Raw genomic sequence first — 19,704 nt, forward strand, 5'->3', positions numbered from 1 at the left:
ACCACATGTCTGGCACATAAAAACACATATTTGTGTATATAAAATCCCTGTTTCAATACTGGATATGCTTTATTTTTACTCTATACAATAAAGAGCAGGCTTTGTGTGGTTAGGCTTACAGACTACATTTAGGTCACAATTAAAACATTTGAAGGTAACTCGTAGTAAAAATGGTCGACATAGAAGATGTTTTCTTAATCAGAAACATAAGTGATGTTGGACTATGCCTGTGCGTTTTCTAAGTCAAACCCTGCTGTGTCTAATACATCTGTGTTAACACTGTTCTATCTCTTTGTCCCTGTGCATTTTTTTGTAGTATGTGCTGGTACAGAGAACAAGCTGAGCACCCTGTCGGACCTGGAGCAGCAGTACCGCACCCTGAGGAAATACTACGAGAACTGTGAAGTCGTAATGGGCAACCTGGAGATCACAAGCATCGACCGCAGCCGGGACCTCACCTTCCTCAGAGTAAGGGCTGCACAGTATCATACATTAAACGGATGGTGAATTGTAATTTTACTTTTATGCCCAAAATTCTCAACTTGGAACTAACCATAGGCTTTTGAAAAAGCCTGCCTTAACGCTTTGGAAATGTTTATAAATTTCTAGCTTTCTTACATTTCAGGGTTTTCAGTACAAACAAATACCCATCCAAACGTCCAAATTCTGCATCACTTAAAAGAAAAAGTTCAAAATGTGAACTTTTTCACCAGTCTTTTCATTTGACCTTGTCATCCAGAAAAGGCCATATACTCGGATCCTTTACAACTATCACCACTCAGATTAGGGTCTATAACTAATGATAAGCAGCGAGGAATGTTTTGGTTATCAAGGGTAATCAGACCTCTCTTCTCCAAGTGTCCAACTGATTGTGAGCTTGTATCATTGTGATCTGAGGCTTAGAATAATCAAAATCCCTTTAAAATAACTTGTTCTGCCTAATCTCCTTTTTGATTAACTGTGATTCAAAGACAGAGAGGAGAAAGTGCAGTTGCCCGGAACATGAATTCCTACCTCCTACCCCACTCGGAAAGAGTTCAGTTATTTAGAAGCAATTTGTAATAATAATCTCATTACCAATCCAAGCATGTGAGCAAACTGAATCCTCCAGTCAAAGGGCAAAATCTATAGGCAGCTGTGGAATGCAGTACATGAATGGAAGCACGCGTTGTTTAGGTGAGGGAAATGAGGTGGAATTGCCTACATGAATGCTTACTTTAATTTCAGTTTGATGGACACTTATACCAACAGGGTGAGTGGTTGATGACAGGCCCGGGGGTCAGAGCAGTAATATTGTGTTAATGAGAGGTCAGAAAGCAGCAGAGACGTTAGAGTTGTGAAATTAGAAGGAGGAAGGGAATTTTTTTTTTTTTTTTTTCAGGTGAAGTCAGCTGCTACGGTTGACTTCTGTTGGCCTTGGTCCTCAAGTACATCAACCTAGCACTCTGCTCAGCTAACGGCATTCAACTCCAATCGATTCCAGTCAATCTGGGGGGCAGGGGAGCTCCCCTGGTGTTACGCTAAAGTGCTGACTGCATTCAAGTTCTGGTATTGCTTTGCGTATGAACTGGGCTCAGCGGCTTTGCAGAGAAGCAGGATCTCGAACAATCATTGGTTTTTCAAATTTTACTCGTAACAGCAAAGATTTGAAGTTAATATAGCAAAATCAGATTGTTTGCATGAGGTAAAAGTAATGGGGTAGCTCATCTTCTCTTGTGCATTTAGCTTGTATGGACACAACAAATCAAGATTTCAGATTTAGTCATTAAGAGCTCTGCAGTGTGCAAAGCAATACTGACAACACCCCCTGCGATGCAGAACAAAACCCAGATGATAATGAGAAAGTGCAAGCAATGGATAGTAAAATGCTAGCATTAGACTCCTGGTGTGAACATCCTTCACACTCTCACTTTTAATAGTAGTTCATCAATATAAGTTGATGTTACATGAAGGCATGTGGAGGTTAAAGTTGCTTTTGAATACAATCCCCTCTCTACCTGCCTACTTTTATATCACACCAGCACTCATTTACAAAACGACTCCCTGTAGCGCCAACTTGCCAGGTTCCTCCACCTTTCCCGGAATGGCAATTAACATGGGTTAATTGAAGATGCTAATTAGGAACACAGGGTGCCAAACAGCTAGGGAGCAAGAGGGCAGGGTGCACTCTGTATTTTTAGGTTATATTATTATTATTATGATAAAACACATTAATAACACGGTTCCCCAGGGAGGGGAAAACTTCACTTTGAGGTAGTAAAGAAAGAAGGAGTGAAGAAAAAAGTATTTTGCAGCGGCCTAACATACCACCTGTCTCTGGGAGGTGATTGAAACTGATGCCTGTGTATTGGCTCTTTCTTTTCAAGATAGCAGAAAGATTGATGGCTGCCTCCCAAAGCCCCTCAAACAGCTTTAGCAGTAAATAGAGTCCATCTTCTAAACTGCCTCCACGACAGATGAATCAACGCTTGCACTGTGATTAATAACTGCATTTCAGCACTGAGGCTTTCTCCCCACTCTCATATATGCACATTCAAACCAACAGCACAACAGGGAGCTCTAACCACAAGCAGTGTTTACATCGCCAACGTTTAAATCACTCCTAAATCCATATTTTCGTTCCCTTCTCATTCTCTTCTCTCAAATCATTATCAGAACATACATTTGCGAACTGAATGCATGCGCATACGAAAATTAATTCACACATCTTGCTCAGGTCTACATGTGATGTTTTATTTTTGTGAATCGGACTCAAGTAACACTCTTTTCCCTCGTGTCAACTCCTCACATTTGCTCATCAACTGATTTGTGATTATGAAATATTAAATGTTTTCCCTCTTCTCCCCTCTTACCAGTCCCAGTAGGAACCCACAGGCTGATTTGATTTTGCCATTGCAACTATTAGTAAATGTGTAATAACCCCAAAAAATGTAAATTAAGTGATCACATTGCTTAGCAGCCCAACTCCAATTCACTGATTTCCCTCCTCTGTCCCTGTAGCAGCTAATAAATTAAGGATTCATTGTTTACAAATAGAACGTTTAATCTATCCAAAAGGCTATTTTTTGGGAAAAGAGTAATGAGAATGTAAATGAGGCCTAAGAATCATGACAACAAACAATGTATATTTAGATATGTTTTTACAGATGCATCTGTTATTATTAGCATACCTCCATTCAAAGCCTCTTTGTTCCTTTAAACGTCTCTTGTTTTTCCCTGAAACAAATCAATCCCTCGCTTTATCATTTTTCAAAAAAGAGTACCTTTTGTGAAAGATGATTATCTAGAGAAAAATATAGATATTTTTCAACATAATGCAGTCCTATAAAACACAACCACAAATTAAAGAAATGTTCTTAAAGTGTACTTGTTTTTAAAACGGCTGCATGGTAACTTTGTTTTTTATTTTATTTGAATGGAATACCTCCAGCATGTACTAAAGGGGTCTTCTAAACATTGATGTTGGTGGCCTGTTCATGTGGCCTTCAATAATGTGTGAACTGCTCACTTGACCCCACACTTGTCCAAACAATTCTGAGCAGTCAAAGAGATGCATACAGATGGAAAAACCTGTAGGTGGACCATTGAGTAGTTATAACAGAGGCTAAAGAGTCACTTGATTACTTAAGTTAGCACATTTTAAATGGCCAATATGTATACTATACTGTACATCTATACATCTGTACATCTAAAGCTGCTCAATCTTCAGGCCCATTCTCTGGCTCACTTTTTCTTTCAAGTGTTTTTCTATGGCATGCTAGAGAGTAGCCTAGATAGAGGAACATTAGGCAGCAGAAGTGTACTCCTGTCTTTTCTTTCAGTCCCAGTTGTTTTAACCTTGCTTTGCTTCAGAGTTGAGGGCCCAATTATGGAAAAGTATTAGGGGTTAAGCACATTCAAAAACCTAACATTTTGCAAGCAATTCTAGTTTTATAGAATGAGGAGTGCATTTGCTGCAACTGACCTGAGCTGTTTTTCAGTGTTACCATTAATCTCTGATTTCCCCTCACAGACTCATCATGTGAAAGATTTAAAGCAAGTTCATTAGCAAGCTCAAGGTTATGCAAAGAAAAATGTGCAACATTTTGCTAAAAAAAGTGTCTTGCATCTAGCCACTGGATTTAGTTTTTTCTTGTATTTATTATATGTAATACTTCCTCTTTTTTTGCTTGGTCCCATAACTGTTAGAAATAAACGGCAGTCTATAAGCCTGCTTCACAAGGCTGTGGCTCTTTTGTTATAACAAAGTACAAAATATGAAATTTATTTATTTCACCTGCAATCTATCTCATTACCATATGGTGCAATTGCCTTGCCAAGCTATTTCCCTCAGCATTTCAAAGCATGCTTTATTCCTGCAGTCCATCCCTGTCTTCTGACATCTTTCTTCATACTTTTTCTTGACTGGCATATTTGTCCCTCAGGCACCATTGGTGCCCACCCCAGCTTCCTAATTGTTGGTGCACTGTTAGATGAGTGCAGATTACGTTGCCCCCCTGTTCCTCAGCAAACTCCTTCAATATTAATGAAGACTGATGAAGTGCTAGGGAGCCCCTGTCTTTCAGCACCGACCTAGATTGGATTGACAATTGCAATTAGCGTCCCCTCAAGTCCATTTCCATCACTTTAATTTGACACGAAGAAGGACAGTGTGGGGAGGGAAGGGAGACCCGCGAGAGAAAGAGATCCTTAGGAGAAAGGTTAGAGAGGGAAAGTGGGGTGAAAGAGTTTGACCAGGAACTTGTTTGAAAGATTTCAAAGAGGAGGAGCATACCTTAGCAGACATGAAGGAAGTCCCTAGAAATCTTTCCCTCAACGATATCCGAAGTGATTTTCCGCAGCTAACATTTTACATTTCTTTCATCTTCCTTTTCATCATGTGCACCCTCTGTACTAGTCAATTCTACCGTAAGACCTTTGACTCAGGTTGTGATCTCCTCATGCGTTTTTTTAATGCCACCTATGACTCTCAGTATATGTTTTTTCTGTGTGTGCCTGATATCCGTATGTCCGTGTGCACGTTTCTTCTCCCACCCCCCACAGTCACTAAATGGATTGCTTGTCAGTGTGTGTGAGAAAAGAACCGTTTGTGAGATATGGGGACAGCAGCCCCTGAAAATGACTGATTCTCCATCCTTTTGCAGTAGCAAAAATGTATTTAAAGATAGTCAAAGGTTGGTGATGTGTCATGTTTGTGTGTATTTCTGTATGTTCGTTTTTATGTGTGTGGATACATATTATGTATGCGTATTGTGATAGGAAATTGAGACATTCATTTTAAACCAAGCCTTGCTCAAATTGACCCAAGGAATTGGTTTTATCTGTGTGTGCAAGTGCATGTGTGCGTGTGTGCGTATGTGTGTTTGTAATTGTAGGCAGGGTGTACCTGTCTCCTTGTTTGACTGACAGATACATTTTCTTCCCACTGTTGGTCAGCCCATATCATTTTTTTCTTCCTGTCTTTTGGAAATGATCTGGACTGATAGGCGCTGGAATGAAAATAACATAAATGCCTGCCATGCCTCAAATGAGAAAACACACACTTGTACACACAACCATTTGTATTGACCTGTAGCCCTGTGGAGAGCAAAATCAGCAAAATAGAAGCATATCAAACCCAGCAAGTGTGCTGACTGTTTTGTTAAGGTACCTACTGAAAAAAGGAAATATGTACTGAGTCACACAGGGTAGAAAATCCTGCTGCTCTACTGCCAATAATGTGTTGTATCTCTTTGAATGCCCAGAACAGAGCAATAAACAGTACCAACCAACAGTACCTCACCACTTGACATTCAAACCAACAGCAGAACATTACCTCACCTATACAACACAGGGCAATTTTATTTTGTATATACCTCATATTGTTTACAGCAGACTGAAGATTGAAAGAAAAACATATTTTTTGTAGTTTATTTGACATTTTTGGGTAGAAAAGTATATAGACAAATATTTACATGTGGTGGACTAAGAAAAATCATTGGAATGCGACTGCATTAGTAAATGTTTAAAAAAAGTCCTACTATCTTGGAGTAGACGGTGCATGAGACGTTCTGACTACACTGGGCACACGCACACACACACAGAAAGAGGAGCTGATAGTACTTATCGTAACAGAGCAGTGCGAGGCTGGATAGAGAGGCAGTGGAGAGGAGAAGCAGAGCCCACCCTGCCTCTCTGATGCCTTTCAAACTTCATATCTGCCTCCTTCTGCAGCTTGCCAAAAAAAAGGTGAATGATATAGACCAGCTTCTCTGGAGGATCAAAATCAATTTCCACCCACTGCGACTTAGATGAGGGAGTCTTTTTCAAGAAGGGCTGGTGCTAAGGCTTAGATGGCCAGAGTACAATAGTTCCTCCTCATTAACAACAACCAAATGATAACAGCACTCATGTCAATAAGCCACTAGCACAACTAACCCTCTCTAACTTCATTTATTTAAGGCCCCCACCCCCGAACATACATTTGTTGTGCATTCAGCTTGTGCCGGTGAGTGTATGCATGATAATAAGGGACCTTGTGGGTTTGGCTTGCCTTGTCTATGAAATAAGACTCCGTACCGGGTGTCGTTTTATTATTCTATCCACCTTTTTTCTTTTTTTCAAACTTTGTCTTCCGCTCGCTACACTGGAAAAGCAAATACTTAATCACAACAAGCTGCTGTGGGGATGGAGATCACACTATCCATATTTTCTGCTGTCAGAACTATGTTGCATTGAGATCACGATATAATCATCATGGTTTTGTCTGTCACGTCTTAACGAATACTAAAGGCCTCCCTAAAATCCCTCTTTTATTAAGTATAAAATACCTTCCCTGTCATCTAAAATAACTACTTCAGCGGCACATTTTGGTGATAATGGTGCAGTAATACAATGTCATAATGTAAACAAATCTAAATACAGATTTACTATTACCTTTCGTTGGTCAGAAAAAACTGCTGTTTTTCTAGCTCACATATTTGCCAGGACAGTGCTGCACTTCTTAGAATACAAACAAAACACTGATAAATTTGACAAAAGTTTTTGGTCACACAGTAAGTGAGATGACAATTACCAACATCAGCAGTGGCATAACATGTCCTATATGCATACCATTCACACAGCTCCTTTATTGTGAGTACATTTATGTTAGAATCCACTGATATTCTTGCTCCTATGTGCCGTAACTGCAGTGGTGCAGACTTCTTTGCTGCAATGGAAATAAAAAATAAATAAATCAACACATTTTTTTTTGTCAATTTTGGATGGTCTGTTTCAGGAGCACTTGTCTGATTTTATAGAATTGATATGGTGATGAGAGAAAACATTTGAGACGGTGTAGAATTTTGTAAAGTAAGAATTTGATCCAACCTTATCACCAGACAGGAATGTCGATATGGCAAAATCTTGGATGACATTAAGTGACAGTGTTTTTTAAAACTTGGTTTTGCAAAATCTGAGCCTAGCAACCTTACAACTGTATAAGATAAAGGCAAATAAATCAAGGTCAGCATTAAGGAACTAGAACATTTCAGTTACATTTAGAATTAATAAATAAAGATTGCAAGTTTGCGATAGGAAGTGTACCCTCCCATCTCTCATACATTTGCTTTTCAAAAATCAGAAAAGTGCTCTGCATCTTAAACGCCCAGCTGTATTTCCCATCTTAATTTTCTCTCAAAAAAAGCAACACACTTTATTCATGTATGTGATTATCTTATTAACCACACTCCTTCTTTTTCTCTATCTTTAAATACAATGTGGGCTCCTTTTGCATTTTCATTCTTCCCTCCTTTCTGCCTCCCACCCCAGCTATCCTTGCGCTAACTAGTCAGTGTTTGAATAAAAACTCATTAGGATTACATAGCCATTTAGCTAAGTGACACAGGGTGTAATTGTACCATCCATCAATTGCTGTGTAATAACACACTCGGAGGAGCTAAATGTTGATTAGTCCTCAGCCAATTTCACCAGTGGGTTTTTGGAATAAATAGCCAGAGTTTGCCTAGGTTGATGAGTGGCGGGGGGCCTCGGAGGGTGTTGCGGTCAGGGGCGCTGACCCATGCAAGCCAAATTAACTTGAAAGGTTTGGAAATAAAATGTCAAAGACAAGCAAAGTATCACTTTCTGTCACTAGCTACTGGCCTTTTTGTCTTGCTCTTGCCAACAGTCACCCACACACACGCAACACACTTTACATTTTGCACCATGCACAAGGATCTCGACAATGCAGGAAGATTTTTGCATAAAGGACAGATATTTCTGAGATTTGACATCTATGTAAACTCTGGATATATATATATATATATATATATATATATATCCTATTTTAGGACGGGCATGTTTTGCCTTTCGGGATGGGGTGATAAAAGAAACCCATAATGAGTTAGGAAAAGAGAGGGGGCGGGGCTTTGGCTCTTTCCAGTTCAAAAACTATTTCAGTCTTTTAAAGTGAGCGTGACGTTATCCTTTTATTATCACTGTATTTCAGATATATGCATATGTTTTTGGTCTCTATCCATATAAGGTACTGTAAATTGTAAGTGAAGTTCTTCATTTGTTTTCATCAACTGTCACGAACATGGTCTATACTGTTTCTTTGATTTGTCACATCAGGTTGTTTGCTTCATGCAATGCAAATCACATCAAATAAATAGAGAAAGGAAGTTAGTAAGTTAGCTAAAACTCAAAAAAGAGCTGGCCGATTGCTCGTTATGAGACCCTTATTTTCACCTTAGTTTCACAAATCATTGTCTTACTTTATCCTTTTTTCCACACCATTGCTGTTGCTAAGGTCATCAATCACAATCCAACTCAAGTGCAACACTGATTTCTCCTAAAAGTGCAGATTAGATTTTATTTTATTTCTCCTTTTACTCAATTGTTAATCTTACTTACCCTCTAGCACGATGGCCTTCTGAAATCATTTCTTCAACTATTTTCCTAACTCTGATCCTGAGTGTGCTGGCTGAATTATACTATTGAATAAATATAGACATGCAATGCAATCATAGTTCCCGTGCTTCTCCCAGAAACCCTGTCTTTGCATACCTTTATCCGGACTTTCCCAGACTTCAATCAGTAACTTGCTATTACAAAGATAAAGCTTGAAAGAAAGTCAATGAGAAAATATACATGCACTCAGTCTTTCATAAATTGTTCTGCTCACTGGACAAAGCTTATGTTTATTTATAAATTTGTGTTACTTACTCCAAGATTATATACATTCAAAGGTTAAATTAACATATTCCAGACCTTACATTCAGCTATTATATTCTTCTTCTTTTTTTAACTTAAATGCACCAGGAGATTATTTTTGTAATTGACCATAGGCCTATACACAAAAGCAACGGTTGAGGTTCCCTAGTCGATATCAGACAACACTTCCCCAGTCCTTTATTCTCAGTTTAATTAGGCTATGTCTGTCTGTAATTTGCCCTCTTGAGTACTCTTGCACGCTTTCTCTGTTTCATAGACCTCATCAATAACTCCTCTTCGCCTCTGTATGTTCTGCACAGCAGTAGCAACTAATCCTTGCTTGCTAACTTGTTTAGCAATATAATAGCTTTTGTTTCAGCCTCCCTAAATTGGGGTTGCTTTTATCAATCGGTGTGGGATTTGTTTGGGCTTGCCAAGGGGCAAATAAGAGCTTCGTTATTGTAATTAAAATAGAGACAATGCCTACCATAGCCAAATCCAGTGTGTCTTGGCTCATGCAACAGACAACTCCATTGTTCTTACTGCATGTATTCGAGAAGGAACTACAAGAGAAACCAAATAGGCTCCTACTGAAGCACAAGGCATACATATGCGGTGGTTTGGGAGGTGTATTTTTTCTTTTTCTTTTCATACATAATGATTCTTCCTCCAAATAGATGAGAATAACTTAATTGCTCATTGAGTTGATGATACTGTGTTATGTGGATAATATCCCCATTGTCCAACAGTGACATAGTGTAGATAAAGGATTTGCAAAGGATATGGAAGGTAGTAGAAAGAGAGTATAGGGAAAAAAGAAACACAAAGAAACAGAGCACGAGATGTAGAATTTGAAAGAGAGTCTCTTTAAATATAATTGCAGCTTTTACCAAGAAATGAATGCATTGTGAAGAGTTAACTGTGCCAACTCCACCCCATCATGCCCCAATCACTAATGTACCAGTGACTTCTACTGTAATTACTTAGGCTTTTGTCTAGCTCTGTGCACAAATAGCCAAAATTGCTCTGACTTTTACAGCCTATTCAGTGAAGTGACATCTACAGTATATGGGCAAATTCCAAAAACAGGCAAAAGAGGCGTGTAAATGAAAAGAGAAAGAAAGATACAGAGGGACAGAAATAATGGGCATTTGAATGGAAAGACAGTAGTTTCAAAATATGGTATGGTATTTGTTAGCAAGTTTTTCAGGTTGCTGACAAGTAAGTCGTCAAATGTAATTCAGTTTGATTACATTCCACGGTGTATTTGACCATTCTCTAAACCGTCTTCCTTTAATAATGCTTGTCCTATCGGATCATAGCAACCATACCTAGACACAGCATTTCTCTCAAACCTTGTATTTCTAAGAGTTGAAGTGTTATACTGAAACAAATGAGAGCCCAATTAAAATAGGTGGATATCACTGTGTCTTTGTTTGCAAACTTACTAGCTGCAGCAGTAACATAGCATTACCTTGAAGGCAAAGAGGCTAACAACATAGCAGGGTTGCAGGTGACTTAAGTAGCACCACAATATCCAATCCAGCCCCCAAAGTGGCAAGTTACTGCCTTCAGGACACTGAATGCCTACTAGCTCCCAGTGCAGTTAAACTGTAGGGTTAGTTAAACCTAATGAGGTAGCATAGAATATTGAAAACCGTTAGGACACAATTGCAATCACACAGGATAACTGCCAGAGCTAATGCTTCTGGTTGAAGTTAACTTGTTATGATGAACTCTTTGGTGAATAAAACAATTCAAATATCATCTTTTTTACTGGCCTCTAACCTGCTTCCTCATGTATCTAAAATCAAATTCCCCAATACCCCCATTTTCACAATATGAAAGACAGAAAAAAGATTGCAGAAAAAGCCAACTATTTTTGGCCTTTGCAGCTGCTAACTTTACTTTTTTTAACCTTTCTTTCTTTCTCAGAATTGGAAGAAAATTAGAAAAACTTGAACAAATACTATACATTTAATTTGTTTTGAAAATGATATTTTAAACACTATTAAATGGGACTTTTTTACACGTACACATTCTAGTAAGTTCACAGGTGTAACTGATATGTTTAACGAGGGCTGCTGTCCGATTGAGGATCCTGAGCAAAGCCATCGTTAATGGTTTAAGTTTCATCTGTGCTTTCCCTGCTTTGACAAGGCAAACAGTCTGCTGTGAAAAATACCAATTAATTTCCCAGAGATAATAAGTCTATTTTCGAAAAGTATATACAACTCAGGGTGTGTGTGTGTGTGTGTGTGTGTGTGTGTGCGCGTGTGTGTGTGTGTGTGTGTGTGTGTGTGTGTTTTTGTTGTTTGAACTTAATGATATTAAAACGGTTTTGCAACGTTGATTTTGTACTTACACAAAGATGCCATTACTTAAGCAGATACCTTTCATGTAGGGTGCTACGTGGTTCAGTTTACCAAAAAGCGACCATAGTTTATCAAACTAACTTTATCTTATCTGTAGTTGTTGTACAGTTCATAACATGAAAAGCAACAAGCTAGCCATAAGTGATTGCGTTTGCCAGTAAGTTGCCTCAAAGTTCTTATGTATTTCAAGATTTTAAAACATAAATGAGCAACGCATCTGCTTTTCAGCTACCGTGATCCTTGCACTATTGCCAGGGTTGCGAAACATGGGAGACACATAAATCCCCAGACTAAAACCTCACCTTTTCATGGCCACTGCTTCCTCTTTTCCTGTCCTCCTGAATTTATTGAGTCATGAGGCCCATCAACCTTTATTAGCTAATAATGCCGTTAGGACCATTAAGCGTAGCTGAGGCTCCCTCACAGCAACACTTTACATTCTGACTGGGGCACTACTGGAGGACTCAAGTAACAGAACTGCTGTGTGACAACCACCCTGCACAGAAGTGTCTTGCTTTACTTCTAATTTGATTGTGCTAGGACCAGTATAGCATTCCCTGAGGGTGATTGTTATGTCACTTAAATCTTGCCAAAAAGGCAAAAATAACTCCTGGTTAAACATCATCATCATTTGTGGAATTTTTTAAGATGTTACAGGTTTCTTATCAACCTTGAGGTTTTGTTTTGAGTCAATGAGCAATGTTGTACCATTTCCACATTGTTAACCCTAAGAAGCCACACTGATGCATGTTATTTAAACGCAGCAGAATAATTTCTATGCCCCTGCTAGAATGTTCTTAAAGTTTGTCAAGGATGCCTGAAAGCGAGTTTGTCTGTGTTCTATGTTTCTGCGTTAAAGTTCTCTGTCCAAATAGAAAGTAAATGTGACCCATACAGAGCAAACGGTAGGTGATGTAAGGCTCCTGCAGGCGCTGTTTAGATTGCCGAACTGAAATATGCAGTGAAGGGCACAATGGAGTCTGGTTAACCCATGGCCCTGGGTGTTGTTTTTGTTGTGTTGTGCTCAGTCCAAACTCTTAGAGAATGGTTAAGGGATGGCCGCGGTAGATCAAAGCAGAAATATAATCAACTCTTAGGGAGAGAGAGAGCCCTCTTTTTTTATCTCCTTGCTCAGGGCTGGAAACAGACTGTTGTTGAGCTAAAAGTTGATAAAGGGAAAAAAAGGATTGTATAGTTTGTGCTTTGCACTTGTTTTGTAAGTAAAAGTCGAACGCATGGCCTGTTTTGATGAGTCACATGGACAGCACTCAGTACCTTGAAATACAAGATTTATTTTTACAGTGCGCAGTCGAGCACTGAGCGGTCACAAAGGAAGAAAAAAATCAATTCCTTATGAAGCTGATCAGGTAGAAGGCTTACTGTTACCATCTCAGCGCACACACACACATTGGTGTGATTATATTGTGTGTTATATTGTTCTTGATATCTCCAAAGAGAGAATCCAGTCTGATCCAAACATACTTGTCTCTGCAATTAAGGAATTTGTGCCTTAGAAGGCAAAAACAAATTGACTCATCATGGCAGCGTCCCATCCTAAGCAGTGAAGGTAATCTATTCTTACACAGATTACATAATATTAAAGAACTGCATACCAGTATACACTACACTATGCTGCACAACTTGGTTAATTGTAACTTCTTATCTTTCACATGTAAGTAACATTTGTGTCTTCTCAGTAAAAACACAGACAGGGAAACAGTTGGGAAAAAAATAGGGAGTAACATATGAAAACTGGAATCAAAACACATACTGTATCTACAACACATTGGGAAGTTTCATTACAGAATCATATGTGATGACACAGAATGTATGTCATCACATAGCCAAATTCTCTTTTACTGCTAGAAAAACTTTGCGACACTAAAGCGAATTGGTTCCAAGTCCTGATTAAGGAGCTCTCCGTGGGCTACATGGATCTAAGACTACCTCTGAGCCCAACACCCTCCTTCCACACGTCAGCTCATAGTAGGGAGCGTGGGGAAGTGATTACTCTCGGATTAAGACTTGCCTCCTCGCCGATGTGCGCGGCATAATTGAATAATGGCTGCCTCACCCGAACAGTCCCAATGCAGACGGGCCTCTCAGCCTTGTCAGATCGGCACAATATTAACCATGACACAGGCGCAACCATGCCGGTAATTAATGCACTGAATCAATTACAAATTAGTCCATTTGGAGAATTCCCCACAGGAGTCCACTCATTACCAGTGCTCTGATGGAGTCGCGAGTTCTCCTCATGGGAAGGGGTGTCACTCTACTGTTCTCCTTTTCTATCTGTCTTTATCTCTTTTCTCAAGGTAGGATGCGGAAGACAAATGGAGGATGAAATTGAGGCTGCTTGCTACTTAGCATTACATTGCAAATTAAATTGTCAGCTACACAACATTGGATTCTTGGTGTTGTCCAACTAAATAAGAATGTAAAGCTAATTGAATATAATGAAGGTACCTTAAGAAGGTAGTTAATGAGTGCCATTAATTGGCAGGGCTCCTTCAGCTTTGCTTGGTAGACTTTGTACTTTATTGGTACCATGAAACATAGCATTTACTGCAGTTTGATTGTTGTATTATACGTTTGATGTTGACAATTACTGATAATTTGTCTTTGTATAACCTTACATGTAACACAGGCTACACAACTGTAGATAATCATTGGGTGTGGGATTCAAATTACAGCAATTAATAGAGTATATCTGAACTCAACTAGTGTTGAAGGATGATGTTAATGTGAAGAATATGGCCCCTCTTAGCTCTGTATTAATGGCTCTCATAGCATAAGGTGAACGACACACTATTCATTTTCATGTCAAAGGTAAAAGACAATCTTAATGACTGAGATCTTTCTAGCTCAGTCTTTAAAACTGTCAGGGGGATAAAATGGAAGTAGGTGGCATTATGAAAGTGAAAGACAATTGTGGTTCACATTTGCCTGCATTTAAAGGCAAGGAGAATTAAGGGTAAAAAGGACAACATATCCAAAAAAAGATTGATGTATATCCGGTACTCCACATAAATATTTTAAATAGTAGTTTTAACTGTGCACATTGACTGAATTGAAACAACATTTTTCCTATGGAATGAATTGTACAAGTAAAGCAAGGGTCATCCTGAAATTTCAAAGGAAAGGAATTTGATTGAAAGCAAAAAAAGGCAGTGCCAGACAAATGTGCCACTTTATGGAGCAAACCTAATGCATCAGTGTCGATGACTGATGGGTCATTGCTAAGAAAAAGCTAAATTGAGGTTTTGCCTGAAATTGGAGTTAATCCTATGAACACTTACAGTAGATGGGAGTCACAGTTTGATTTATACAATGAAACTAAGTTCCACTCCAGACAGAGTGGCTTGTGCTGTGGTTGAAATCCAATTTATGGTCTAGTGATTAAATCAGTTTAAGATAAATGTCTTAACGGGATATGTCCTGACTCAGAATGTTGCTGAGCTCATTTGGTACACTGCATTCCACTTGCATTTTACTCAAAGGTAATTTTGACATTTGATACATTTTGACATTTGACGGATGCTTCCTGAGGTTAATTTTACTAAATTACCCACATCATATCTGAAAGAGCGCTTTGGTTTTATTTTTAAGAAATTATTTTTGAATGGTTTTTCGCAGTTCAAAAGTCACAGTAGCCTTAAGATATGGACATTTTCAACAGGATTTAAAAAAACGGTATGGACTTCCACCATGTTTTCAGCCTTCTCAGATTTCCTGGCATACTTTAAAGACCAAAAAGAAGCCTTTGAATTTTAGAAAAAAAGCAAATTTACAACCTGTTTCAAGTCCCCGAACAGACTCGAATATGGAAAGTGGACTGCTTGGAGAGGTCCCAGTTCACCTCCTAGGCCCTGCTGCGGACACCTCCAATCCCCCCTCCCCATTGCTCCCCGGGCGCTGCACAATAGTTGCCTACTGCTCCTAGTACTAGGATGGGTTACATGCAGATGACCAATTTCACTGTGTGTGCTCTGCTGTGTGCATGTATGTGACTAATAAAGAGGGTTTCATCCTACGATTCTATCTTCTATCTATCTGATGTCTCCCATCAGCATAACAACAAAGTGGACTGATGAGGATCAGATTGTACTGCGTAAGACCATACCAAAATAAATGCACTGGATAATGATGAACTCCATTGCATGCACTGTTTCGCTCTAAAGCTTTAGTAGGTTGTTAATGAGGGTCATTTGGCTCAGAGAAGTGTTATTCATGAGGGGGCAGTCCGGGTTAGGTTAGTTATTATACCTTTAATGGCTCTTTTTCAGGAGTTGACCTGAAAAGTAACATCTTGTTCCTTTTGCCTTAGATGTGATTTTTGCTGTCACTGTACTGTAGAGAACCTTGACAAAAGAAACCGATGATGGCATCAAAAATGATAGGAACTTTACCCTAAGTTATGAAGTTGTGGTTTTTTTTACATGACTTTTTTTTTTACTTTCCCACAACAAAATGAGAATAATATGAGATAAAAAGAAAACTTAAGATGGCAAACTTTTTACTTTGCTACTTTACTCTATCACTTTTATTGTTCGAAAAGCATAGACATTGCAAGCCAGTGCTCCAATAGTTGACGCAACGCCTTACAATGTACAGTACAGTTAATTTGAAAACACCCCTCAGATATTATAGTAAGATAAACTTTTTTTGCTCCGTTTGGGCAACTTGTATTTGGAGTATTGGTGTTGACGGGGACACATGATTTCTCCACCTCCTGTAAATAGGTCCGTTCTTTGTCTATTTGAACTGAAATGGTTGACCTAACTTCCAGTTAAATCCTTGATATTCATACATCATGTTTTTCAGTTTTTTGTGTTTGTCGGTTCACATGATTCTCTCCCTTTTATAGCCATCATGTTGTTTTCATTCAATGATGTATGCACCTCACAGGGCTTCGTTGTCATCGTGCTTGACAAGTAGACTGTCAAAACCAATGACGCTCAAGCATCAACTGAACATTAGACATTGCCTCGGTGTACATGACACACACACTCTGAAAAGGGACTTCTCAAAGTCACCTATTCTTGCCGATCTCATTAATAAGCAACAGCCACTCCAAACCTCAAACAAAATTGAAAAACGTTCATATTATCCCTGTTCTATTGCCTTTTCTCTGTTTTGATCATGTTGTACTCCTGTGCTTCTTGTTGCTTTACGCACATTTACTGGAATCGTTTCTTGCCTAACTATAGATTTTTAAATGTATTTTCTATCTTGAAATCCTCAATGAAATCCTTGGGCAAAACAGGGATTGACCCCAGGTAGAGTCAAGGGAAGGACATGGAATGCCAACAAAGTGGTTACAAATCTTTCTTGTAGCTTGTCCTTTTTTTTTGTATTTATCACTACAGTCAACAAAAAAAAACAACAGTTTAATCTCACTTGAGGATGCCTTTGTACAGCCAACCAAACACACGCACAGTTTTGTTTCATGAGAGAATAAGAGGTGTGATGTAAGTAACAGAAGGGATAGTTTCTCTTCATCTTCAAAGATGAGTCATCAAAATAATCTTGTCCAAGCAATAAAAGACACATGAGTGAAGCACATACACACTTTTGCATGCACACCCACACACATCAAAGGTAGGATCAGCTGCAGGTGTGTAAAGTGGGTCGTATTGGGTTTTAGCCAGTCCAGAGGGATCGAGGTGTTACCGTTGTGCTGGGTGTTTGCAGGGCGGGGGTTTTGCGACTTACAGCAAATCATAGCAACACTGCTGCTGTGACTTTGAGTATTAAGGGAAGACTCAGATTCCATCACGGCTGCTACTCTTAGTGTGGAACATTGCACTCACACAGCTCAAATATTATGAAATAAAGTCATATTATTACTAAGTGAGATGCATGAGTTATTCACAAACAAGGGTTAACACTCATTTATGTAGATTCATGTCAGAAATGAATGTCAAAACACTAATAAAGCCTTCACTTTTTTAAATGGGACAATTACCAGCAATATTTTCACTAAGGTTGTCACTTACATCAAGTATGAGCTCCAGGGAAAACTCGGGAAGATTTTCTCCCAGGCACTTGTAGACACTTCATCCGGATTCTGTGTCTGTTTACAGATGTGGATGTGAGCTCACGGTTTAGAGAAGCGATATGGAAATAGAGGATGAGGGTTTAGTGATGCAAGGCAAACCTTAAGCCCTCCCAGTGCACTCCCGTGTATCAGGCTTCAATGACCGCAGCCCTGTGGAGCACAACGGCACGCCTCAATATGTATGGAAATGAGAGGGAATCATGCTAACGTGTGTTCAGTCTCTTTAAACATGCTAATGGTGTCATTACACTTTCAGCCCTGCATCACCTCTCCCAACACCCCCCCCCGTCATCAGAACCTCTGCTGTGTTCCTGTCTTTTTTCCTGACCTGGAACAGATGTGGTTTTAATTATGCAAAGAAATATATGTAGACCGAGTCCGATCCACTTGACTGAGCTCCTCTCTGCAGTGTGCGTCCCACCCTCTCCCTTTACTTCCCTATCCCCTCTTTCTCCATCCTTCGCTAACTCTACCGAAAAACCTCCCTCCCTCTCCTCCTCTTTTAAAGTTGGGGAGTGAAGGACTCGATTTCAAAACCGCGCACGTCTCGGTGACTCAAGTGAGGGGTTTGTTCCGCTGCCACACTTCCGTTCACAAATGCTCTTACTTGGGGAGGAGGGAGTGGTGAGGAGGGAGAAATCCCTGTTAATGTAGTGAATCTGGCTCTCTCCGTCTCTTTTGTTCACTGTTACTGGGACTCTGGCGCATTGATCTCTAGGGAAGCATGTAGGGTGGGTGTGTGGGGTTTGGGGTTGGGTGAGAAGGAGGTTTGTTTAACAATTCAGTCGACATGCATTGAAGGACTCTAACACGCCTCTGACTTTCTCAGTGAAAACATGTGAACGATCACAATTTGCACCTTCCTGTTTTGTATCTGGAGAAGTGTCTATTTTGTTATAAGAGATGACCATGTTGACATGAAATGCTAAACTAGTGTAGGAAAAAAAGACTAAGAGAGCATTAGATCTTTGATTTCATTAAGATGAGGCTGGCATTTCTGTCACATGTGCCCCTTACACCTGTATCAAATTAAAGATATTTTTACTGGGAGAAATCCAGGTCAATAATGTGTCAGGTTGTTATCTTTAGAATGTAATTTATTGCTGTAATTGGACTATAGATAAATACAGGAGGTCATTGAAATGACTAAGGGATTAATGTAGTGCAAGCACACATACACATGCTTTAACTATGGCTCCTGTACCAAACTCAGCATTGCCACTCCATCATAACTGTGGGCTCTTGTATGTTGACACAGTTTCACATTTTGTATTCCTTAACAGACTTTTCTCCAATTGCCTGTTTCCCTGAAGTGGGCATACAGTGCACTTGGCCTGCACACACGCTGTGGCAGGGGAAGCGTGTTTTGTTGATCTGTGTTTAATGAAAATGACCACACAGAGCAGATTTGGCCATTAGCTCAGAAAGGCCCTGTAATCACTACAAGTTGTTTCCCCTTTTTTTCTTGCAGTTCATCATTGAACAAACAATCTGTGGGGAGAAAAGCTTGTGTACCTATCATCTTCTTTCTCCTTGGTTTTATTTCCCTCTGCTAGGCTGCACTTTGGAAAGTATTGATTCGGTAGCTTGAAAATAACAAACCGGGGACCCTGCAAGTGGGTTAATAAACAGGCTTTGAAAAAGAAAACAAGTAAAAAAAAAAAAAGAACACATGAAGTGTGTGGCCAAAACAAATAATCAGCCACTGTATATGCTAAAAATCAGTCAGCTAGAGTTAATCACTGCTATTGCTGTGTGCCATCGTCTTTCTTTTGGTAGCTAGAAAAAAGCACCTGGATACTAGGTGAGGACGATGGCGCAGTGCCTGGGTCAGTGTTACTTGACCACATGGATTTGGAGTTATTTGGTTGTGTTGAAGGGTCGTAAAGACCTTTAAACCCACAGCAGGGTAAATATGAGTCACCCAACAGATATCATCTTTTGGGTAGTGAAATAAAGTCAAAGTGTGAATATTGACGCTGATTGTCTAACGCTGTGTTCACACTGTTATGGTATAACAGAGTAATAATACACTTTAAAGAAGCTCAGTTTGTTGTGTGTGTGTATGCATACACATTAAGTATGGAT

At 39.4% G+C, this 19,704-nt stretch overlaps 1 protein-coding gene across 2 annotated transcripts in view; it reads left to right on the forward strand.

Annotated features, from left to right (window-relative positions):
* The window catches only part of LOC134867508 (receptor tyrosine-protein kinase erbB-4-like), a 252,825-nt gene that overhangs the window by 121,142 nt on the left and 111,979 nt on the right, over window positions 1–19,704 (forward strand). For both annotated transcript variants that reach the window (XM_063888129.1, XM_063888130.1), the window contains exon 2: window positions 317–468. In XM_063888129.1, coding sequence (XP_063744199.1) covers window positions 317–468 — 152 coding nt within the window. The remainder of the gene's footprint in view (window positions 1–316; window positions 469–19,704) is intronic.

Source organism: Eleginops maclovinus, chromosome 7 (assembly GCF_036324505.1).
Source record: "Eleginops maclovinus isolate JMC-PN-2008 ecotype Puerto Natales chromosome 7, JC_Emac_rtc_rv5, whole genome shotgun sequence".
Lineage (NCBI taxonomy): Eukaryota > Metazoa > Chordata > Actinopteri > Perciformes > Eleginopidae > Eleginops > Eleginops maclovinus.